This window comes from Globicephala melas, chromosome 4 (genome assembly GCF_963455315.2).
Source record: "Globicephala melas chromosome 4, mGloMel1.2, whole genome shotgun sequence".
Taxonomy (NCBI): Eukaryota; Metazoa; Chordata; class Mammalia; order Artiodactyla; family Delphinidae; genus Globicephala; species Globicephala melas.
In genome coordinates this window covers 116,562,451-116,584,905 of record NC_083317.1, presented here as the reverse complement: position 1 = coordinate 116,584,905, position 22,455 = coordinate 116,562,451, and the positions used below count along the sequence as shown (strand labels likewise).

At 44.6% G+C, this 22,455-nt stretch overlaps 1 protein-coding gene and 1 long non-coding RNA gene across 5 annotated transcripts in view; one reads left to right on the top strand and one right to left on the bottom strand.

The window, feature by feature from the left end:
- The window catches only part of WWTR1 (WW domain containing transcription regulator 1), a 203,636-nt gene that overhangs the window by 115,917 nt on the left and 65,264 nt on the right, over positions 1-22,455 (bottom strand). The window contains exons 1-2 of one of the 2 annotated variants that reach the window (XM_030873257.3): positions 16,304-16,600; positions 15,465-15,898 (exon numbers count right to left, since the gene is read on the bottom strand). In XM_030873257.3, coding sequence (XP_030729117.2) covers positions 15,465-15,895 — 431 coding nt within the window. In that variant the 5' untranslated portion in view covers positions 15,896-15,898; positions 16,304-16,600. Of the gene's footprint in view, positions 1-15,464; positions 15,899-16,303; positions 16,601-22,455 lie in introns of those variants that run through there. The other variant, XM_060298500.2, reaches the window with a different exon arrangement.
- LOC115861991 (uncharacterized) lies at positions 15,682-20,542 on the top strand. 3 transcript variants are annotated; one of them, XR_011377435.1, is made up of 5 exons: positions 16,367-16,750; positions 17,298-17,677; positions 18,034-18,210; positions 18,345-18,401; positions 19,779-20,542. It is a non-coding gene; the product is annotated as an uncharacterized lncRNA (long non-coding RNA). The 3 variants fall into 3 exon arrangements; XR_011377436.1 differs by lacking the exons at positions 16,367-16,750; positions 19,779-20,542 and adding an exon at positions 15,682-15,814 and having other exon boundaries at positions 18,345-19,251; XR_011377434.1 differs by lacking the exon at positions 19,779-20,542 and having other exon boundaries at positions 18,345-19,251.

Below are 22,455 nucleotides of genomic sequence, written 5' to 3'. Positions count from 1 at the left end.
CTGGGGGGCTTCCCAGATGTGTTTAACACGGGTTCAAGCCCTGGTCTGGGGAGATCCCACATGCCGCGGAGCAGCTAGGCCCGTGAGCCCCAACTACTCAGCCTGCGCGTCTGGAGCCTGTGCTCGGCAACAAGAGAGGCTGCGATAGTGAGAGGCCCGCGCACCGTTATGAAGAGTGGCCCCCGCTTGCCACAACTAGAGAAAGCCCTCGCACAGAAACGAAGACCCAACACAGCCCTAAATAAATAAATAAATTTTTTAAAAAAAGAGTAAATCCTATAAAAAAAATAAAATAAAAACACATCTGGGTACAGCTTGACCTTTAAGTAGGTGTTCTTTCCCCATTCCTGTCTTTCCTTCCTACAAGTTTTTACTACAGTACATATTTATGGTTGGATTTTATGCTAAAACGCACAAATAGCCAAACATATTCTGGATGATATAGTTATGTAACAAGAATTCATATTTGCCAAAAGTCCTATATGCAAAGGTTTATATTTCACATAGTACCTAAAACTAAGACCCATAAAAGTGGTGACAATTGCACTAGAGAGTGCGTCTACAGAAAACATAAGTCATTTTATAAGCAGCACTGAAGTTTACGGCTTCTTTTATGACTCTTAATCCCTCCTACTAAATTCACATGTTCACACAAGTCCCAAACCAGTAACAGGGCCACTAGATACTCCCATATTAGCAAAATGCAGCAGAATAGGCTTTTAACCACAATCCCAGCTTTAACTATAAAATGTATTCAAACTCAAACCAGTTTGATAAAATCAAGCATGTTTCATTTACTTATACTGTGAGAGGATAAACTGACCCAGGGCATTTACCTGCATTCATTTCAGAATCCCCTTTGCCAGCTATCAAAATCAGTTCCGGCAAATGGAGAAACAAAGATGGAATGATAAACGTTTATCTGAAACTACAGTTACATAATATTCTGAACCATAAATTTTTTTTTCATAAATTTTTAACTGATACTCTCCAAACGTAATCTGCTATTTTTATGGCTGCAATTAAGTATGACGCGTCTCAGCAGTGACGGTCCTGTGAGCTACAAACTGTGACAAAAGTTTGACCACAGCGAGGACTGGAGATGGCAACTTTCCTCGTGGCAAGTGATCATCATATCAGTTAGAGTAATATTTTTACCCAAGTCTCATGACTTATCTCAGTTAGTTATAAAACACTGATTTCAGACCTCATTTTAACCAGATGTTTAAATAAGCAAATGTGGGGTCCTTCTAGACAGCCAGCGGATCTCTACAGGGAGAGCACCTCGCTCCTTAGCAGGACACCTCAGCCGAGGTGGGAATTTGTGGGACACGCCTTATCTAATTCATATGCTTATTTTCACCATTTTTCTCTCTTCAGAAGCTATCCTATCCGAATTAGTGCCCCAGGCCCTTGACCTGGCCCAACCCTGGAGAAAGAAAGTGGCCTCAGTGGAAAAACCATTCACTGGACATTTTTCAGTTCTCATCTTCCTTGACCTCTGAGAAACATGCCACGAAATTAACCCTTCCTCCTTCTTGAGCTTCCCTGGATTTGGGGCATTACTTTCTGGATTCCCTCCTATATATTTCTGGCTGTTTCTTCTCCATCTCATTTACCAAGTCTAGTGGCACTTCTCCTTTCTTCTCAATCTATATGTAACCTCTCTCTAAGGAATCTCATCCACACCTGGATTTGAATAATAATAATATATATATACGGTTATAGTTATATAGATAATATATGTAGATAATACAGTTATATAGATAATATATCTACCTATCTAATAGGTAGATATAGTCACCTGGAAAAAGAAAAAAAAATATATATATATATATATCTCCCTTGGAAATCTTAAAGTCACCTTACACTCAACATGCTAAAACACTTCTCAACCTCTTCTAAACCTTCCAGTACTGCTTGTTACAACTAGAAGCACCACCATTCAAGCCATTATATAGCCAGCAACCTGCAAATTTTCCATTTCACCTGTTTTCCTCACTGCCCTTATCTAATTCATCAGCAAACCCTTTCAAATTTACCTCTCTAGGGCTTCCCTGGTGGCGCAGTGGTTGAGAGTCCGCCTGCCAATGCAGGGGACACGGGTTCGTGCCCCGGTCTGGGAGGATCCCACATGCCACAGAGCGGCTGGGCCCGTGAGCCATGGCCGCTGGGCCTGCGCGTCCGGAGCCTGTGCTCCGCAACGGGAGAGGCCACAACAGTGAGAGGCCCGCGTAACGCAAAAAAAAAAAAAAAAATTTACCTCTCTAATATCCCTGAAATGATTTCACTATCCCTCAAATGATTGATTTCACTTCTTCCCTTTTCCAGCACCACCAAAGCAACTTCCCTGTGATTAAATCACTCATATGCTCTATCTGCAGGGATGGCATATCACCAATGAAATAACACATTTGTTCCAAAAAAGATTGTGAAGGAGGCAATATAAAATATCTAGAATGGAGCCTAACTTAAAAGTCTTTAAATAAAAAAAAAAGAGATAGTAAAAAAAAAAAATCACTCATACGAGTACCTTCATTCCAGAGTGGCAGAATATTCAAGTCACGGCTTGTGAATCCTGAAACTGCAGTTACAGTGTCTATCCCCATTTCATCCCAGTACAGCCCACATCAGACAGCCCTGGAAACCCTGATCAGTTTTGGAGCACCAAGGGCAGCAATTTTCTGAACCACAAAGCCAAATCCCAGTCTCTGAACTATAGTTACCTCAACAAGGTTTCTCACCCTGAGACCTCCCCCTCAGGCATCACATGAATTTCTCCAGAATTTAACCCATGTCTATTCTCAGTCCTGAGGCTGTGTGAGGGTCAACCAGAAACAAAGACCACCTAAGCTGTGATTCCCAAGATCCCAAAACATCCAACTGATGCAAGTATAAATGAGGTCATGTGTATACATAATAAATCCCTGAAAGATACACAAGCAATTGTGAACAGTGGTTCTATCTGAGTAAAACTAGAGGGTGGAGTACTTTTTTTACTTTATATCCTTCAGCTCTGCTTAAATTTTTTGATGCGAGTATGTTAAAAAGCAGTCTTTTTTTTTCTTGGCCATGCGGCTTGCAGGATCCTAGTTCCCCAACCAGGGATCGAATCTGGGCCACCAGCAGTGGAAGCTCGGAGTACGAACCACTGGACTACCAGGGCATTCCCAAAAAGCAATCTTTAAGAAGAATTCCAAAAATAAAATCAAGTCAGTAAGAGTTATGTCTGGGAGCTTCCCTGTTGGCGCAGTGGTTGGGAGTCCGCCTGCCGATGCAGGGGACACAGGTTCGTGCCCCAGTCCGGGAAGATCCCACATGCCGCGGAGCGGCTGGGCCCGTGAGCCATGGCTGCTGAGCCTGCGCGTCCGGAGCCTGTGCTCCACAGCGGGAGAGGCCACAGTGGGAGAGGCCCGCGTACCGCAAAAAAAAAAAAAAGTATGTCTGTTCATTTTGGTTATATTTATCATTTGCTTGTGTTTTCTACTTTTGATGGACTATCACAGTTGCTTCCTCAACCTGTGAACACCTAAGCCCAGAAAGGTTTTCCATGGGCAAACTGGGAGAAAGACAAATATTCATACCTCAGTATTTGCAGAAAAGCCATCACAAAGGAAAACATATTTTAATAAACAATCCAGCATATGCATTTTTCCACAGTCACCATGTTTTGTTTGTTTTGTTTTGTTTTGGCACCCCAGGTAGGACACGAACCCACAATCCCTGGCTTAGGAGCCATGCTTTAATTACTGAGTCTATAGCTAGCCATGTTTACAGGTAAATTAGTCACCAAAAAGAACAGAATTTGAATTTATCTTCAGTGTTCAGAATTGAAGTGTGTCAAAGCATATTTTTAAAACAAAGAGTTAGTGTAGGGGGCCACAAAGACATAAAATATATTATGTACTGAAAAATTCATCATATACAACCTTTGTGCCATAGAATTTGTTTCCATATTGAGACTCGTTATTCAACATCTTTGGTTGATTATTCTTAAGTTAATGAAAGGTGTGATTAATTGATTGATTAGTTGGTTGATATCTAAAAGATAGTTATAAGGGTGGATGGAAAAATAAAATGATAGGTAGGTAAATGGATGGATGGATAGATGATAGATAGATAGATAGATTGACAGATAGATAGAATTAAGGAGAGAGGAATAGATTAGTGTTTCTCAAACTATCTGTTGTAAAGCACTAGTGTTTTTTCTTTTCAATCCGCCAAGCCAAGTATGTGGTCCTATTGTAGATGGCTTGTGTGTAGCTCAGGCCACATGTGACTTACCACACAAGTTTGACGCACCCAAACTACCCTGTTCCACAAGGCAATCCCATTGATCATGTGCTTAGATGTCACAGCAATGTTATTTTGCTATAAACGTTTCTAAACACTCTCGACTTCTGTATCTAGCTCATCACAGGCCCGTAACATTAGCACACTGGTGTCAGTCTACGGACTACACTTTGAGTAGCACTGAGATACAGGCTCAGCTACTTCACACTGCCATGCCACTCATTCCGATTGGTTGGGCATCCATCTAACTGGCCAGTGCACTTGCCAGCCCATGTATCACCCTTGTATAAGAAGGGTAGGTATATTGGTTAATAGGTAGAACAGTAGATGATAGAGAAATTAGATAACAGATAAGCTAGATATCTAATAGATATCTAATAGATTTATTAGATATCTAATAAATTAGGTAGGAGCCAGAGAGTCTCTGCTCTTTATGCAAATAATTCTCTAGATAAAGCGTTAACAACGGTTGTCTCTAAATAGGGATCCAGGGAAAATCAGAAGAATCTATTTTCCACTTTCCTCCCTCCAGTGGTGGCTGAGCATATAATATCTTTATACTTAAAAATAAAATCAGAAACAATCTAAGTGTCCATCAATAGGGGATCCGTTTAAGAAATTCATTGTACATCCATACAATGGAATACTATGTAGTCCTTAAAGAAATAAAGCAGATATTTATGTACAGAAGAGGAATAAACACCAAGATATACTAAATGACAAAAGGAAGGTACAGAAGAGTGTGTACCATTTGTACTGTATCGAAAATAGTCTAGGTGGGAATACACATTTAATTTACATATACATATGCATACTTGTACTCACACAGAGTTTCTCTGGAAAGACAAAAGAAACTGGTATGCTGGGGAGGGTACCAGAGGACTAGAGGGAGGGTAAAAGAGACTTCTCACAGTACATGCTTTGGTACTATTGAAAATTTTGTCATTTACATGTATTTATTACCTATTGGAAAAATATTTTTTAATGTGAAGTCATCTGAAAACATTAACATGTGATTCAGCATCATGAGTGTGGAAAGGCGCCAGTGGGCTTCACTAAGAGTCTCGGAAGGATTCCCCTGAGAGGGAGGCCACGGGCTGCTCAGGGCCTAGGTGGGCTTCGTGGATTAACTGTGGTTGCAGAATCTCGATTTTGTCTGTGTCCAGGTGACCAGCCTCATCCAAAACTACAAGAGTATTCTGGGAACAACCAGACCTGCAAGCTATTCATTTACAAGCAGAGATGGCAGATTCAGTGGGGATGGGCCTGAGTCGAGGGTAGCTCCGTACCCCACTAACTTGGAAAGCAAAGACCACCCGCTATGGTGGAACTGCACAGGCTAAATTAAATATAGGACCAACGAATGGATCTGTGGATGGACAGAGGAATGGCTGCTTTGCTAGGAAAGCACTATCATTTCAGACCCATACGTTAGCATAAAGTGCTTAGTTCCCTAAAGAACTAGGAAGACCTCAACATAAGGGACAATGGTGGGGTCTTATGCTACATTCAGATAACTCTAGGATTGGTGGGTCTCAATGAAGGGATGAGGAAGCTGCCACACGGACTAGTGAAAGGTCCGTGTACCCATCTTAGCTGAGGTTCTAAAGCCTCAATGGGATGCATGGTCATCTAACAACCAATACTTATCTTCAAGCTAAGTCAGGCCAGGTTCTTCTTGGCCTCAAAAATAGACCCTTAAGCATTTCTGCTTCTGCACTTCTCTTCCTATCCCCTCTTTCCTGGAAGACCCTTCTGCTCACCTGCCCACATTCTTCCCATTTTTCAAGACTCCATTTATGCCCAACCACCTTTACAGAGACTTCTTTGAACACCCACCCTTCATCCATCTTCCTCTCCACTGCATTCAGTACGTGGAGCTAGGATTCTAAACTTTCAATCCGGGATGCGCACAGACCTGATGGAACTACATTCCTGAACACGGCAGATTCCTATGAAGAATTCCAGGGTGCAAGCTTGCAAAGATTTAAAAGAAAATATTATGGGATTCTTTCCTTATCAAGCACCTACCTCTGTGCCAGGCCCTGTGCTCAGGTTATACAATGACAAGCAAGAAAAACATCATTCTTGCCCTCATGGAGGTTACAGTGTAGTAAGAAAGAGAAATAAATCAACAGTAATATGGGGCATTCCCTGGCAGTTCAGTGGTTAGTACTCTGGGCTTCCACTGCAGGGGGTGCGGGTTCAATCCCTGGTCGGGGAACCAAGATCCCACATGCCGAACGGTGTGGCCAAAAAAAAAAAAACAACCACACAACGATAGTATTAGCAGCAGTGCTACGTCTGCAGAGACACAGAGGGCTGTGGGAGAACCTGGCAGGAGCATCTAAGCCAGTGCGGGGGCTGTGAGTCAGGCGAAAACCCCTGCAGGGCTGGCATCTAAGGTGATGCCTAAAGGTAGTGTAGGCATTAACCGGGCAAAAAGCGGGGAAATAATATTCCAGGCACAGGTAGCAGCTTGTGCCAAGTTCCTGAGGCCAGGAGCACAGCCAATGGGAGAAACCAAAAGACGGTCAGCCCAGCTGCAAGTTTCAGACCTATAACCATAATAGAAATGACAGCCTTATTGTGACACACCTCAAAGTGCTTCCAACCCAGGAGGGCAGCTGCACACAGGTCAGAAGGAGGCTATTTAGCCTGGTTTTGTCTGTATTCCCCATGTCTCTCCAGCTAGACTGTCAGCTGCCTGAGGTCCGAAAAGCTGCCACATTTCTCCCCACCCCCACCCCCGGGCACAGTGCACTGTGTTGGCACACAAGAAGAGTGCAATGATTTTTTGTTGTAAATGCTGAAATGGCTGAAGACCTTTAAGATGGCACAGAGGCAAGGCCCTGGGAGAGCACTGCCCCCACCACCATCTCAACCAGGAACAAGACAGGAGTAAGTAAACTTTCAGGGCTGCTCACTGTGCCAGGCGCAGAGCAAAGCACTTCGCATATATTCCTGGTTTCGCTTCATCTAACAGCAAACATCGTTTATCCCTTTATCATCTGCTGGGTCTAGATGGAACGTTCAATAAAATCTAGAAGTCCAGGAAAAAGTGTATGCAAATAAAGAATATGTTGAAGGAAATTCAGAAGATTTGCCATGAAGTCTACTTCTTATCTTGACTTTTCTGGAGAAGTTTTGGTTAAGATTTTAGCAATTACGGTGTTCACTTCTAAAGAAAATAACCCAAAACAGATTAGCAGATGCAAACTGCTATCTATAGAATGGATAAACAACAAGGTCCTACTGTAGAGCACAGGGAACTATATTCAATATATAACTATATTCAATATCCTGTGATAAACCATAATGGAAAAGAATATGAAAAAGAATACATGTATAACTTTGCTGTATGGCATTAATTAACACAACATTGTAATTCAACTATACTTCAATAAAATTTTTTAAAAAAAGAAAGAAAAAAAAAAAGAACCCAAAACAAGAAAAACACAAGCAGTTCCCGAAGAGGATCTCCTTAGTAACATAAGCTCCAGACTTCAGTTACTGAGCTAAGGCTACAAGATCCCTCCCATGTCCCACACACCTACCCAAATCTACCACTCCATCTTCCCCTGCCTCTCTGCTTGCTTTCTGCTGTGGTTTTCCTAACTTCCCCCTTCCCCCAATTTAGAAAGAAATATGTTTATTATGCGACATTTGGAACATACAGAAAGGCAAAAAGTAGAAAAGAAAAATCTCCATAATCCCACAAATGACCATCAACCACAGTTTGGTACGTAACCCTCTATCAGACAGACACACACACACTTTTTAAAATAAAATCAGGATTATGACCCTTTCACAATGTACCATAATTATTGGGTTTTTATGTGTTATATCCCACTTGTCTGATATTTAGGGCCATTTCTTATCTCTAAGCATTGGTAACTAACTGTTAAATCAAGAAATATAAATGAAAACGTAATACATCTACTCAAAGCACACTGAAAAGAAAAACTGTAACTTGATTTAAACATGAAACTCTCAACTAGAGAAATAACAATGGAAGTCACAAAAACGCTTCCCAAAGTCCATAGGACATTCCTAGGTGGACAGTATGAGATAATAGTTGGAATAAAATTGTTCAAAAGTCAAATATGCTTGTGAAATAGTGGCTTAAAAATAAACTAGTTTTGTAACAAGTGACTCCAGAGTCTTGAACGTGTATTGTGAAATTCCAAGAGAGGGACAGAGCCTGCAACATACCCCAAATCTATTGGTCCAGGAACCTTTTGTTCACAAAGTATCTGAGTGGACTAGGGTTCTAAGGAATACACTTTGGAAAACATTGCTCTGCTGATATTTCAATGCACTGAAACATTCACAGTCCCCCACAGACCAGCAGCAGGGCCATCCCCTCAGAATTTCCCCTTCAATAAAAAGTTTATTACTTCAGTCCTCAGTCTTCCAAATCACCCTTTAAAAAAACATCATCCCCTGGATTGGTGGATTCATTTACTTCCACCATCCTCTCCTGTGGTTAGATATTTCATTGAGGGAGGACGGGAAAGGCAGAGATGATAAGTAAGGGTGTAATTCCTACACGTCTTAATTTGTCAACAAACAAAAACTGACACTGAATCAACCCTTTAAGCGATGTATTTCGAATCAATCTCTGCAATTATAAAGACAATGAGAAGTAAATTTTTTTCCTGTAAGTTACTTTACTAACATCTAACTAACCCTCTCAACAAGTCCTCAGCAACATACCCAATCCTGACATACATTAGGTCATCCGCCCTCCATGTCACATCTGTGTGCCCTGTAAAATGATATGGATTTATTAATGGTGAAAATCTCAATGAGAAGAAAAAATAGTCATTGTAGGTATACTATCCATTTCTGGTTTGGTTCATCATTTCTCTCTCTCTCCAGCACTGAGAGCTCCAAATTGGATCACCCAGACTGAGTTTAGAAGCGAACTCTAATGCTCCATTCACCACTCCAAAGTTATCTGGTCACCAAGGATACCTAGTTACAGGGCCTAATTATGGGCATGTAACTGACATGAGGCAGTACAGTACAAGTGCAGAAGTACAGGTTTGAGAATCACATAATTCTAATCCCATCTCTGCCACTCGCCTGTTATGTGACCCTGGGCCATTTACTCAACCTTATTGTGCCTCAGTTTCCTCAACAGTAAAATGAGAAAATAACATGTACCTGTTCACAGGTCACTGTGAGAGTTAAAAGAACGTGTGAAAAGCACCTAGGGTTATGAATAAAGTTTCCTTACGCATGTGTCAGGAGTGTGTTCCATGGGTGATTCTGGCGCTGCCTCTCCGGGAAGTACTGACTTATAGCTCCCTGCCTCCTCTGGAATAGAGCAGGTAATCAACCAATGTCAATTCCCTCCCCTCTTCCTCTCACCCCACTTCTCAATCTCACTCCCCCTCCCACACACAAACGGGGCTCCACTAGTAGCTACAAGCCAGATTCCAAAAATCAGAAAGTAGATCCTCCTCAGAAGAGGTTAGACATCCTCTGCCCAAGATGCTGCAGCAAAAGGGAATCTGTGGTGGGCATTCCTACCTAGGTTTTTTAACAGGAAAATTGATTCTCAGTCTTTATTTACAATTTTAAAAACCAGCTTGCAATTCCAGATCCAGGCTTCATTCAGCACCAAACAATAACTGAGAGTCAAAATTAGTTTATCCTACTAGCAAGGTCTCTGCATCCAATTTTGGCCAGGTAGACAGCATATGCATGTGGGGAGGCAAGGGGAAGCAAGATCGAACTTGTACTGAAAGTCTACTATGTACCAGACACTTCAAATATGTTATCTAATCTTTAGAAATACCGTGAAATAGGACTTCCCTGGTGGCGCAGCAGTTAAGAATCCTCCTGCCAATGCAGGGGACACAGGTTCCGTCCCTGGTCTGGGAAGATCCCACATACCACGGAGCAACTAAGCCCGTGCGCCACAACTACTGAGCCTTTGCTCTAGAGCCCACGAGCCACAACTACTGAGCCCATGTGCCACAACTACTGAAGCCCGCGCACCTAGAGCCCATGCTCCACAATGAGAGAAGCCACCGCAATGAGAAGCCCGTGCACCGCAACCAAGGGTACACCCTGCTCACCGCAACTAGAGAAAGCCCACCTGCAGCAACAAAAGACCCAATGCAGCCAAAAATAAATAAATAAAATAAATAAATAAATAATAAAAGCAATCTCTCTTTAAAAAAAAAAAAGAATCCGCCTGCCAATTCAGGGGACACGGGTTCGATCTCTGGTTGGGGAAGATCCCACATGCCTCAGAGCAACTAAGCCACAACTACTGAAGCCCGCGTGCCAAGAGCCTGTGCTCCGCAACAAGAGAAGCCACCGCAATGAGAAGCCCACATACCACAACCAAGAGTAGCCCCCGCTCCACGCAACTAGAGAAAGCCCATGTGCAGCAATGAAGACCCAAGGCAGCCAAAAATTAATTAATTTGATAAAAACAGTTTCTCAAGTATGTACTCCCGCAAAATGAGGGCATAAACCAAAAAAGAGGAAGACAAACAAACAGCACTCCTAGCCATGGAAAGAAGTAAAGAGAAGCCCTAAGGATGACAGCTCTGATGTAGAGCTAGAGAGCAACAAGAATGGAACAGAAAGATGAGGGAATCTGACATAAAAGCTTAAGGAAAGGAGACCTGACAGAACCCAGGGGATTGAGAGCCTGGAAAATTTTGAGATCATAATAAAAGCAAATAGTATATAAACATATAAAAAGACAATTAGAAATAATAGGAAAAAATGTTTAAGAAAGTCAAGATCCAAAGATGAAGAAACTAAAAGGTAACACAAATTTTAACAACTGATGAAGAGTGAAAAGAAAGAATCCCTATGACTTTGGGGCTGGATATATCCTCCTTTGAGTGTCCCAGGAGTCCTGACACCAGACACAATGTGCAAGTCTAAGATCCAATGTTAATACACAAGGCAATAAATTATATTAAATGTTGCCTCCAGTTTTTCAACTTCAAGAATAATTTATGAATAAAAAAGTCAATTTGGAGACAAAGCACAAAACTTTTATTGGTTATGGGTTCAGAGCTTTGGAATATTAAGGTGTCACTAACAAAAAGCAAATTGTGGAACTGATAGCCACCCAAACCTCCTTGACTTACAAAATGGGGAATCAGAAATACCGTAAAGGGGCTTCCCTGGTGGCTCAGTGGTTAAGAATCCACCTGTCAGTGCAGGGGACATGGGTTTGAGCCCTGGTCTGGGAAGATCCCAAACGCGGCAGAGCAACTAAGCCCGTGCGCCACAACTACTGAGCCTGCATGCCTAGAGCCCGTGCTCCGCAACGAGAGAAGCCACCGCAGTAAGAAGCCTGCACACTGCAACAAAGAGTAGCTCCCCACTCATGGCAACTAGAGAAAGCCCACAAGCAGTAACAAAGACCCAATGCAGGCAAAAATAAATAAATAAATAAATTTATTTTAAAAAATAAAATAAAAATTGAAAGGTTCCCTCTGTGAGCCTTGAGAAGGTGAAGGAAACCATTGTGTTTCAACAAAAGTCCTTTTATACTATTGGGTTTGGTACCACCTGCACAGATCACTTTGACAAAAATAATTTTCTACCACACATTTCAGAAAAGGCAAAACACTAAAATTATTACTAAAAATTGAGAGTGCCAGCAAATGTTATAGTTGGAATTATATTTAAGAGTGGGGATAATTTTTCTTACAGAATATGTTATTCAAATAAAAATTTTCTACAAGAATGGAAAGTTCTACTGAATCCAGATCACTTTCTTCTTTATAATTCTCTATTTTCTGGTCTATGTACACCAAACATGTATTCCATTTATAACCAGAAATTTTTTTTTAATTTTAATGTGATCAGTGTTCAAAGTCAGCATGCCAGTTGCTAAGAGCCCAACACCTACACACCCCAGCCTGATTTATGAGCTGTAGAGAACAGCAGGAACAATGCAGTCGTCAGAGGCCATGCGTTTTAACATTCTATCCTCCCCATTGTTAAATGCTACCCTAACACCACAGGGAAGGTGTGAATGTTTAGAAAAGGTGCCCTGTAACAGGTACCAGAAAGTGATTACACCATATACCTAGGAACTATCTTGCCTGAGAAAATAACAAAAAGGTTTTTTAAAGCTTCTTAGATGTCCAGGCTTTGTATCCCATAAAGCTCATTGTTCAGCTGGGGAAGTGACATGAGGATAAAGGTGGGAGTGGGGAAAACGGAAAACTGCTCCCTAAGTAGATGACAACAGATTAGAGGGCCAGTCCAGGGTCCACCATTAAATAACCACAAATGGCATTCCCCAAGTCACGTGAATACCCTTCCCTGGCCTCAGTTTTCTAACCTTCCCCCCAAGAAAATGACCTTGTCAATTATAAAATACTTTGATTTCTGATTTATAAAGCCCTCAACTCCTGACAAAATCAAGACTAGGATCCTACTGCTAGCCCCATTTCACAGATGTTGGGGCAAAGTCATGGGTAGATTTTATGAAAATTAATTCAGGGTTAGTTGCCACCATTTTCCAAGCTTCTACTTAAATCCACCAAAATACATTGCTTTTTGAGGCTGTGGAACAAAGTGTGGCATATAACATTTATCTTATTCCAACTTTAAACAAAGCTCCAAAAGAAATTCAGAGAACTCCTGGCATATTGCTTATCTCAAAAAACAAAAGTCACAGTGACTTAATTTCTTAAATTCCCTTAGCTACTTGGCCAAAAAATTTCCAGGGATAGCATCAGATCAAGCCTACAGGCCTCCTGCTTACACGTTTTTCCAGTTGTTGTCTTTATTGACTATCCAAAGGGAAATGAAGATGCACCCAGCTTTGGACTGAGGAGTGACTGTTATTTGGGGGGATGAGGCAAACGGAGCAGATCAACTTTCTCTAAACCCAAGGCCTACTTCCATTTTTAACCTAGTTTCACAAACATATTTTAGAGCTACTCCAATCATTCAAAGCCTGTATAAAAGGGAACTCTTTTGTTTTATTTCTGTTTAGGGATCTTTTCCCCCTAGCTTTCCTCAGATATTAGGCAAGCCCAGCCCTTATTTCATATTTTTAACAACCAGCTATACCAATCATATACATATTTGTGTGTGTATATTTATAACCACAGTTCAAAAATCATTTGGGACCAAAAATAGCCTCCAAAATTATTAGAAATTATTGGGTCTTTTTCTACTTGTAGGTACTACTAAGTCCATTTCTATAAAAGTCACAGTAAGATATTCAAAACTGCATTTACCTAAGTAAAGCAATACAAGATGCTACTTTGGATCTTTATATAGTACACAAACTAATGCCATCCTTTGGAACAATATCATCACACTTAGAAAAATGTCATGCTATTACATCACATACTTGAATTCCATCAACTATTTAGAAATTAAAGCACTGGACTTCCGCACTGGACTTCCCTGGTGGCGCAGTGGTTAAGAATCCTCCTGTCGATGCAGGGGACACAGGTTCCGTCCCTGGTCTGGGAAGATCCCACATGCCGCGGAGCAACTAAGCCCGTGAGCCACAACTACTGAGCCTATGTGCTACAACTACTGAAGCCCGCGCACCCAGAGCCCGTGCTCCCGCAACAAAGTCAAGCCACTGCAACGAGAAGCCCGCGCACCACAACGAAGCGTAGACCCATCTCGCTGCAACTAGAGAAAAGCCTGTGCGCAGCAACGAAGACCCAACGCAGCCAAAAATAAATAATTTAAAAAAAAAAAGAAATCAAAGCACTGAGTACGTGTCCACACTGTCACTCAAAACCCAGGAGAAGACCAGTTGTGGACTAAAATGGCCATCAAGTCTGTTTTAGGACAAGGGCTTCTCAGCAATGCATCAACCCCAGCAAAAAAATAAAGCACTCCTCCTTGCACAAGACATCAACAGCTTTGGGATGGGAAAGGAATAATTGGCCACCAGTATGAGTCAAAGGGTTGGCTATTATAAGCCTCATCCATCCTTGTGTATTTGTTATTAGGGTCCTCTCACAGCAAAGTATCAAATATTAGTGCCAAAGAAAGGGTTGATTATCTTTTTAAAATAGCACATAACATCTTAACGTCTAAACTAAAGCTACTCAATCAAAGAAATATGGGCTTTAACATAAATTCCAAGGCAAGTTCTTAGAGGAGGAGTTTCCCTCCATGGCAGTGAACAGCCCGCCAGGGCAGGCAATCCTGGACCAAGTGGTCCAGCTGGCACGACTTCAATCCAGGCCATTGATAGCCTGACCCCCCATGACCTCACTAATTACATTGCAAGTTCCAGCTTGGCTTCTCCTCCAGAATACAATTATTTTAGGGTACCACAATGGAAACAACCTTCTTTATGCCTATGAATATATTTTCCTATACAGTCTAATTCCACTCAAATGTAAACTTCATTACATCAAAAAGCTGGAACAAAGGGAAGGGAAGAATGACAAAGCAGGCTCCTGATTCGATGGTATTTTAGGTTACCAAGGGCGACATAATAAAACTCCGACCCAATTTCCACACAATTGATTTGTCCAGCCTACAACTACTTCACCAGGCAGTTACTAATTACATCACAGGTGCTGTGTGGTCATCACGTCACCAGTAAGGCCTACCAGGCAGTGTTCACTTTTCCAGACTGCTTTTCCCAAGAATGGAGAGACTGGAGACCACCTACACTACCAAGAGTCCCTCTCCTCCCCAAGCCTCAGATCTGCTCTAGCATTTATGTTGATGTCATATCTCAGTGGACCAGGCTCTGACTATCTGACTTAGAGTGGGCAGGGAAGGGAGTAAGAGTTTGGGTCCAGGAGTCTGTATCAGTACTCCAGCTGCAGGGCATAGTCACCTATGTGTCTCATTGAGAATTCTCCCAAAAGTTTTTTTTTCTTGTACCTCTAAGAGTTTCCATGTCCCGAATCTCTTGTGACTTCCAGAACCCTGGAAGAACTTCACCAGACTCAGTTTCTGATCCCTTACAATTCCAACACCCAGAGACTCACTCCCTACTTCCAGCCTCCCAGATCTCTGGGAAACAGCCGTGGAAGGTGACACATCACCTCTCCCTCTCCCTCTCTCTCTCTCTCTCTCTCTCTCTCTCACACACACACACACACACACACACACACTCAAGAACAAGCGTGCACACACCCTGGGTATCATGACTCTGTGTCCCCCCTAGCGCCAGGCTGACTTACTTGAGGAAGTACCTCTGGCCAGTGGCCGTGAAGGTCATCTCCCAGCCTGGGGGCAGAGGCAGCTCGTCGGTCACGTCGTAGGACTGCTGTCGGAGGTGCGCGTGCTGCTGCGCCGGGCTGCCCGCAGCGCCCGCGCCGGTGCCCAGCTGCAGAGACGCGGGCGACGAGTGCGAGCGGACGTGCTGGGCGCCGCCGGCCAGTCGGGGCCCAGGGTGACCACCGGACGAGTCGGTGCTCGACTGGCGCGAGTGCGAGCCGGAGTCAGGCTCCTTGAAGAACGACTCGGGCAGGATCTTCTTCCGCCACGAGCTGGGCTTGGGGTTCATCACCGAGTTGAAGAGGGCTTCGAGGTCCGTGTCTAGGTCTTGAGTGACGTGAATCACTTGCTGCCCGGGTGGCGGGAGCGGAGGGGGCGCCGAGGCCGGATTCATCTTCTGCAAGGAGAAAGGAGGTCAGATGAGCCTTTTATTGAGGGTCGGAGAGGGTGATACGGGGGGGAGAATAGAGAGAAAAAGCAAAAGAGACAGATAGGTGTCAGCCTCGGGATCCCAGACACCCAGCAGTTAAGACCAGCCGGAGGGGGGAGGGGTCCCTCCTGGCCTCGAGAATTATGCAACTTTCTTGAAGCCAAGAAGTTACCAGGAAAGGGGGGATGGGGTGGCTGCTGGGAGTTAACTGCACTGGAGACGCTGCTGAACTGCTGGTGGCAAAGGACAGGTCGAAACTTTCCAGGGCAGTCAGCCCCCCAAAGTCTCCAAGACATCTCAACTCCGGAAGCCCGAGGAGCCGGGAGCCCTGGCGTGGTGCCGGGTGAGCGGGCGCGCGCCAGCGGGCACTACCTGGGCGCGCAGCGAAGCCGAGTCTGGGCGTGCGGCGGCCGCCGTCCCGCCCGAACTCGCTGTCGGGCCTGGGTCGCTAGGGTGCGTCCCGAGCTTGCAGGGCTGGAGCCGGGGCCCGGCTGGCAAATCCTGACCCGACTCGGTGCCTGGCAGCCGAGGGCCTTCTGCTCTCACATCCCCCGAACTGGCTTCAGGCGCTCGCGCTCCGCGAGGAGGCTGAGGAGAAGCAGACAGCGCGGCCGCCGCGGCTCCCGGACTGTCCCATAAACAAAGTTTGGAGCAAACTCCCACTCCCAGGAAAGAGGCGGGGCCGAAAGTTGAGCTGTTGAATTATGCATGACCTCCAAGTCCCCAGCCTGCCTGCCCCCGCTCGTCTCTCCCCTTTCTCTTCCTCCTCCTCCCACCCCCGGCTCCAGAAAACCCTGGGCGTGCTGGGTACTTTGCAGGGTAAGAGGAGACGGGTGCCCTCCACCCACTCCTCCTGGTCGCGCGGACCTCTCCCGCGGAGCCCTGGATCTGCATTCCTTTGAGTTTACCACGGACTTGGGGCGGGATCAAAGGGAAAGTGGCCCGAGCCTGTTTAATCAAGGACTTGTGGACCGAAACCAAGGCTGGGGGCGGCGGAGGGCACGCGGGTGAGGGGCCCAGACCGAGTAAGGGCCGGTCCTGGGCGCCGCGCCCTCCCTTAGTGCCGGGTGCCGAGGCCGGGAGCGCCGGAGCGCTGCACTGATCCGTGATTCTGCCTGAGGGCGGGCCCGGGTGCGCTCCGGCGCGGGGAGACACCAGCAAGGCCAGCCTTTCCACGGGAGGCTACTTAGCGCTTGTGACCATATTTGGTCTGGCGAGGAGGCATCTCGGCTGTTTGGCTTTCAATTGTCTGCTCGTGCGCAGACGGTGCCCAGAAAGTGCCTCTGTCGCTAGGGATGCGGCTTCGCCAGCTGGTTCACTGTAAACAACCTTCAAACCATTTATCAATCCTTGTTTTCCTCTCCAGGGTGACTCAAGTCACTAGGGGTTGAGAAGAAACCTGGTCAAAGCTTGGGCGCTGGAAAGGGACAGCGATCGTGCCCCCCTCTCCCGCGACATCCGCGCGGGTAGTGGGAGGATTGGAATGTCCCTGACGCCCTCCAGAGAGCCTGGAGCCGGGATGGAACCGGAACAGGTGGCTGGGAGCAGAGAGGGTGCGCCAGTGACCCGGAAAAAACCACCCACCCTCCCACCGACTGGATCTAGGCGAGGGGTGGAGACCCCCTGCTAGATCTAGACTGGCAAGACAGCTGCGGGAAGTAGTAGGCGGCCTGGTCCTCCGGAGCAGCTCAATTCCTTCTTTCCTTGTCCCTTCTCCATTGGGGAGAAGGGGAGAGTGGCTGCGAGGTAAGTCAGGCTTCAGAAAGTCCCTACCCGACCCCATTTGATTCAAACGTAAGTTTATGAAATAAGTCATATGAAGCGATATATGTAAAGCACTTTGAAGACATACCTGCCTACATACCTCTTTGTTAAATAAAATAGAATTGTATCAAGTGCAAGTATTGTGCCTTCACAGTTTTATAAGGGTGGAACAAAGTCAAAATTAAAATCTGGAGTTGTTTTGAAGGAGGAAAGTTTATGGGAAAGACAAGGCCACCCCATAGTTTTTTTTTGGTTTTTTGTTTTTTAAATTTTATTTATTTTTATTATTTTTTTTGCGGTACGCGGGCCTCTCACTGTTGTGGCCTCTCCCATTGCAGAGCACAGGCTCCAGACGCGCAGGCTCAGCGGCCATGGCTCACGGGCCCAGCCGCTCCGCAGCATGTGGGATCCTCCAGGACGGGGGCACGAACCCGTGTCCCCTGCATCAGCAGGCGGACTCTCAACCACTGCGCCACCAGGGAAGCCCCACACCCCATAGTTTTGCTTTGGAAAAGGTAAGAGTATTTGGGGCACATTCCCTGAATGGCTTCTCCCTGTCAGTGCCCAAAATAGAGCAGAGGCCACCTAAGTGAGCCCGCCCCCCATTATCTGTGTTTGAGGGTGTGCTCTGATTCCAAACTCCCCACAGATGGAAAAATCAAGACTGCCTGAGAGAGAAAGACAGTCATGTGGATCACTGTCAAAGGTGAGCAGAGCATGGCTCCTTCAGGAGACTCTGGAACTATTTCCCATCAGCAGGTCCTCTGCCCATAGGACCAGCAGAGGGAAGGGGAAGCTGCTACAGGTCACTCCATGGGAAATAGCATCTTTACAAGCTATCGTCAGAAGCCACCACAGTTGCAACAATGGGAAAATTAGCTCTGGAACTAGAGGAAGTGACTGGGACCGAAAGGTTACTAATTCAGAAGCCACTTGATGAACAGATGCAACCTTGAGGCCAGCCCAACTCCAGGAAGGTCCTCACCCAAGAAGGAAGGTCTTGCTTTGTAAAGAGTTCCTGGCTGCTGCACAGAGGAAGATGCTGAGGGAGCCATGAGATTGATCAGTTAGGGAGAATCAGGATTGAGGTTGGGTGGGCAAGGATGCCGTCATTCCTTGCCAAACTTCAAGACATAGATAGTGGAGGACAAAGTAGATGCCTGAAATGGAAACTGCTCTGATCACGTGATAGCTCAAAGGGAAAACTCCCAGTTCCCAAACAGTCTATAAGATATGATAGTGGATGGCCAAAGAGATTTGCTTCAGTGCCTCAAACAGTAGTTTCAGATTAAATAACATTTATAGGTGCCTTGTATATATCAGGTACTGCCCATAAGAGGCAGTATGGTGTAACAGGTAAGTGTATAATGAATCTCTGGAGGAAAATACCTGAGGCAAGATACTGAAACTCTCTATTCCTGAGTTTTCTCCTTTGTAAATTAGAAACAATAACCGTACCCACCTCACAGGATTTTAGATTAAAACAAATTACAGTCGGCCCTTTGTATCCTTGGGTTCCACATCCACTGTGGATTTAAAAAAAAAAAAATCCAGAAAGTTCCAAAAAGCAAAACTTGAATTTGTGGCACACTGACAACTATTTACATAGCATTTAATTGTATTAGTTATTATAAGAAACGTAGAGCTGATTTAAAGTATATGGGAGGATGTGTGTAGGTTATATTTAAATACTACGCCATTTTATATAAGGGACTTGACCATCCTCAGATTTTGGTTGGGGGGCGCGGGGTGTCCTAGAATCAACCCCCTGCTGATACTGAGGAACGACTATATACAAATTTTATCTGTTCCCACTGATTTAGAACACAAGCTTTGAAATGCCTAGCTCTACTCTCTACATTGGGCAAGTAATTTAACCTCCCTTAAATCATAGATTATTCATTTACAAATTGGAGATAATAGTGTGGTAGTCTGTGACACTGCAGGCCTTCAATGGACCACCCTTCTTTTGGTCACACCCTTATGGAGTCCCTCCCACTTAAATCTGGACTGGGCCAGTGACTTGCCTTCGCCTGGAAAATGCAGCCCTGCATCTGTGTTTGTTCCCTCTTTTAACCCCAAGGGAGGTGTGGAAGTTTCTGCTTCTGTAATTTTGGGAGATCTGAGCCGTGCTGGGGAAACCACGTGCAGAGGAAGAGGCCCTGAGATAGGTGGAGACAGGGAGAACTCCAGCCATCCAGCACCGGAGCTGAGCCCAGCCCCCAGCCGGCCCAACAGCTGACTGCAAGGGCATCAGTGACTAGCATCAAGGCCAGTAGAACCAGAGCCCAGCCCAGCCCAGCCCAGATTGTAGAACAAATAAAATGAATATTGTTTTAAGCTACTAAATTTTCAAATTTTTTTTTAAATGCAGAATGGGCATTCTAAAGATTAAATAAGAAATTACAAATAAAGTTCTTAACACAAATTCTGTTACATGCTGAAGTATTTAATAAATAATGGCTGTGATTTGGGCTGAGACCCATAAAATAGATAGTAGACAAATATTTTACAGGTAAGGAGACTGGCCCAGTGAGTTTTAAAGTACAGGAAGATCTCACTTTGTAGCACTTCACAGATACTGCGGGTTTTTTTTACAAATTGAAGGTTTGTGGCAACCCTGCATCACGCAACACTACCGGCTCCATTTTCCCAACAGCATTTGCTCAGATCGTGTCTCCATCATAGTTTGGTAATTCTCACAATATTTCAGACTTTTTTCTTACTGTATTTGCTAAAGGTGATCTGTGATTAGGGATCTTTGATGTTACTATTGCAAAAAGTTTACAACTCACTGAAGGCTCAGGTGATGGTTAGCATTTTTTAGCAATAAAGTATTTTTTAATTAAGGTATATACATTGTCTTTTTTTTTTTAAACGTAATGCGATTGCACATTTAACAAACTACAGTACAGTGTAAACGTAACTTTTATATGCACGGGGAAGCCAAAAAGATTCGAGCGACTGGAACTAAACTGGCAATATCTCCGAGGTATGCCTGTATTTTGTCCAAATACGTGAAATGAATTCTTGGGGGGAAGAAAAGTGCTGGGACATAGCCCAGGGTTTGTAATCCTAGATCGGAGTGCTTTTTTCTACTCTCCCCTCCTTTGAGCCAGGAGTTGCTCTCTGATTTTGTCATTTTTAATCAGTGAGATACCTACTGCCTACCTATCTCATAGAGAAGAAACTCCACAATTTTTATAAGATAATCAATTGAGAGTACACTCCTGCCGATATGTAAATCTCTCTACTTGCAAAGACTTTCTCTCCTCCCTCTCTGTCCATATCCAATCAACGGCAAGGACTGTCAATTCTTCCTTCTGATGTCCCTCAAGCCCATCCTTCCTTTCCCACTCCCACAACAGGACCTTATCTTCAAAGCCTGCAGTGGCCTCCTGATTGGTTTCTCTCCCTCCAGTCCCTCATTTCTGGCCTCCCATTTTCATGTCATTCCCTGGCTCACAAGCTTTGAACAACAACCCACAAAAAAAAAAGTCAGAGCTATTAATCCAGCACCCAAGGACTCCCAACACACTGCCATCTTCACAGCATTCTGACCTTAATTTTTACACAGATGTGTCCCTCATCCTCTCCAGCTAGGCTCTGACCCAAGCACATTTGGCCTAATCCTTCACTACACCTATCTCTTTGTTTGAACCCTGCTCAAAACTGCCCTCCATACTCCATGGTCAAACCTTCATCCATCCCTCCTTTCCCTTAAATTCAGGCTGTTCTTGTCTTTTTCACTCCCTTGACACGTAATCACAGGTAACACTGCTTTATATTCTGTTTCGACTTTTACCTCAGTATCTCTTGCCTCGCCAACTGGATTGTAAATAGCTGCAGGGCTAGACACATCTTGCATTTCCTTATGGAATTGCTTCTCTGAAGGCCATAATTCCTTGCTGAGGGAATGCTGATCCTTACATGACTTTGCCTGTTCCTCTTCCAGCACCCACTGGTGTCCTCTTAGCAGTTTGTAAGGCACCCTCTCACCATTCACTGTAATTCTGGCACTACATATAGACTCAGCTCCTGAAAAGGACTGCAAGCTCTTAGAGGACAAGTCTAAGAGGACTTCATTTTCCTTTTTCTCTTCCCCGTGCCTAACAAGGTGTTCTCCACACAGGAGTGTCCAGTACACTAGCCTAGCCCAGTGGCCGTTGCCTGCCATTCTGCCTGAGGAAAGCCACAGGCCGCTTTTCTCAGCTCTGAATCACTGACTTGGTCTGAGTGGATGATTCCAGCTCAGGTGAATGGTCAGAAACTTGGTGGGGTGAGTGAGTTGTTAAAAGACTCTAGCCCAGGAGCCCTTGGGGCAGAACCTGCCTGGACTTGCTGAACCAGTATGGAGAAAATTCCCAGAGCAGAATCACCATTAGCAACTGAAGGGGAGCAAAACAGACAAGGACTTTGAATAGATAAGGGTTTGAATAATCAAGAGTCCAGAAAACTGTTGAAGAAGATTATTTCAACAGGAGGCTAAGAGTTGACCAGTTCCTTGACATGGTATGTGTGTATTCATAATTTACCACATCTCAAGTGTCTACCACAGTGTCCAGCACATGGCAAGTTTACAAATACTTACAATGATGGCTGCCGCCACCCAGTTCTGCATTGACTCTCCTCACATGCGGGTCTCACTGTCAGGCTTCACTTTGGTGTTCCTAAAAAATGCATCACTGGTATGATCGTAAGGAAGATAATTTTGATAAAGGTGATGATGACAGTGATGATGGATGGGACTGTGGTCTGCC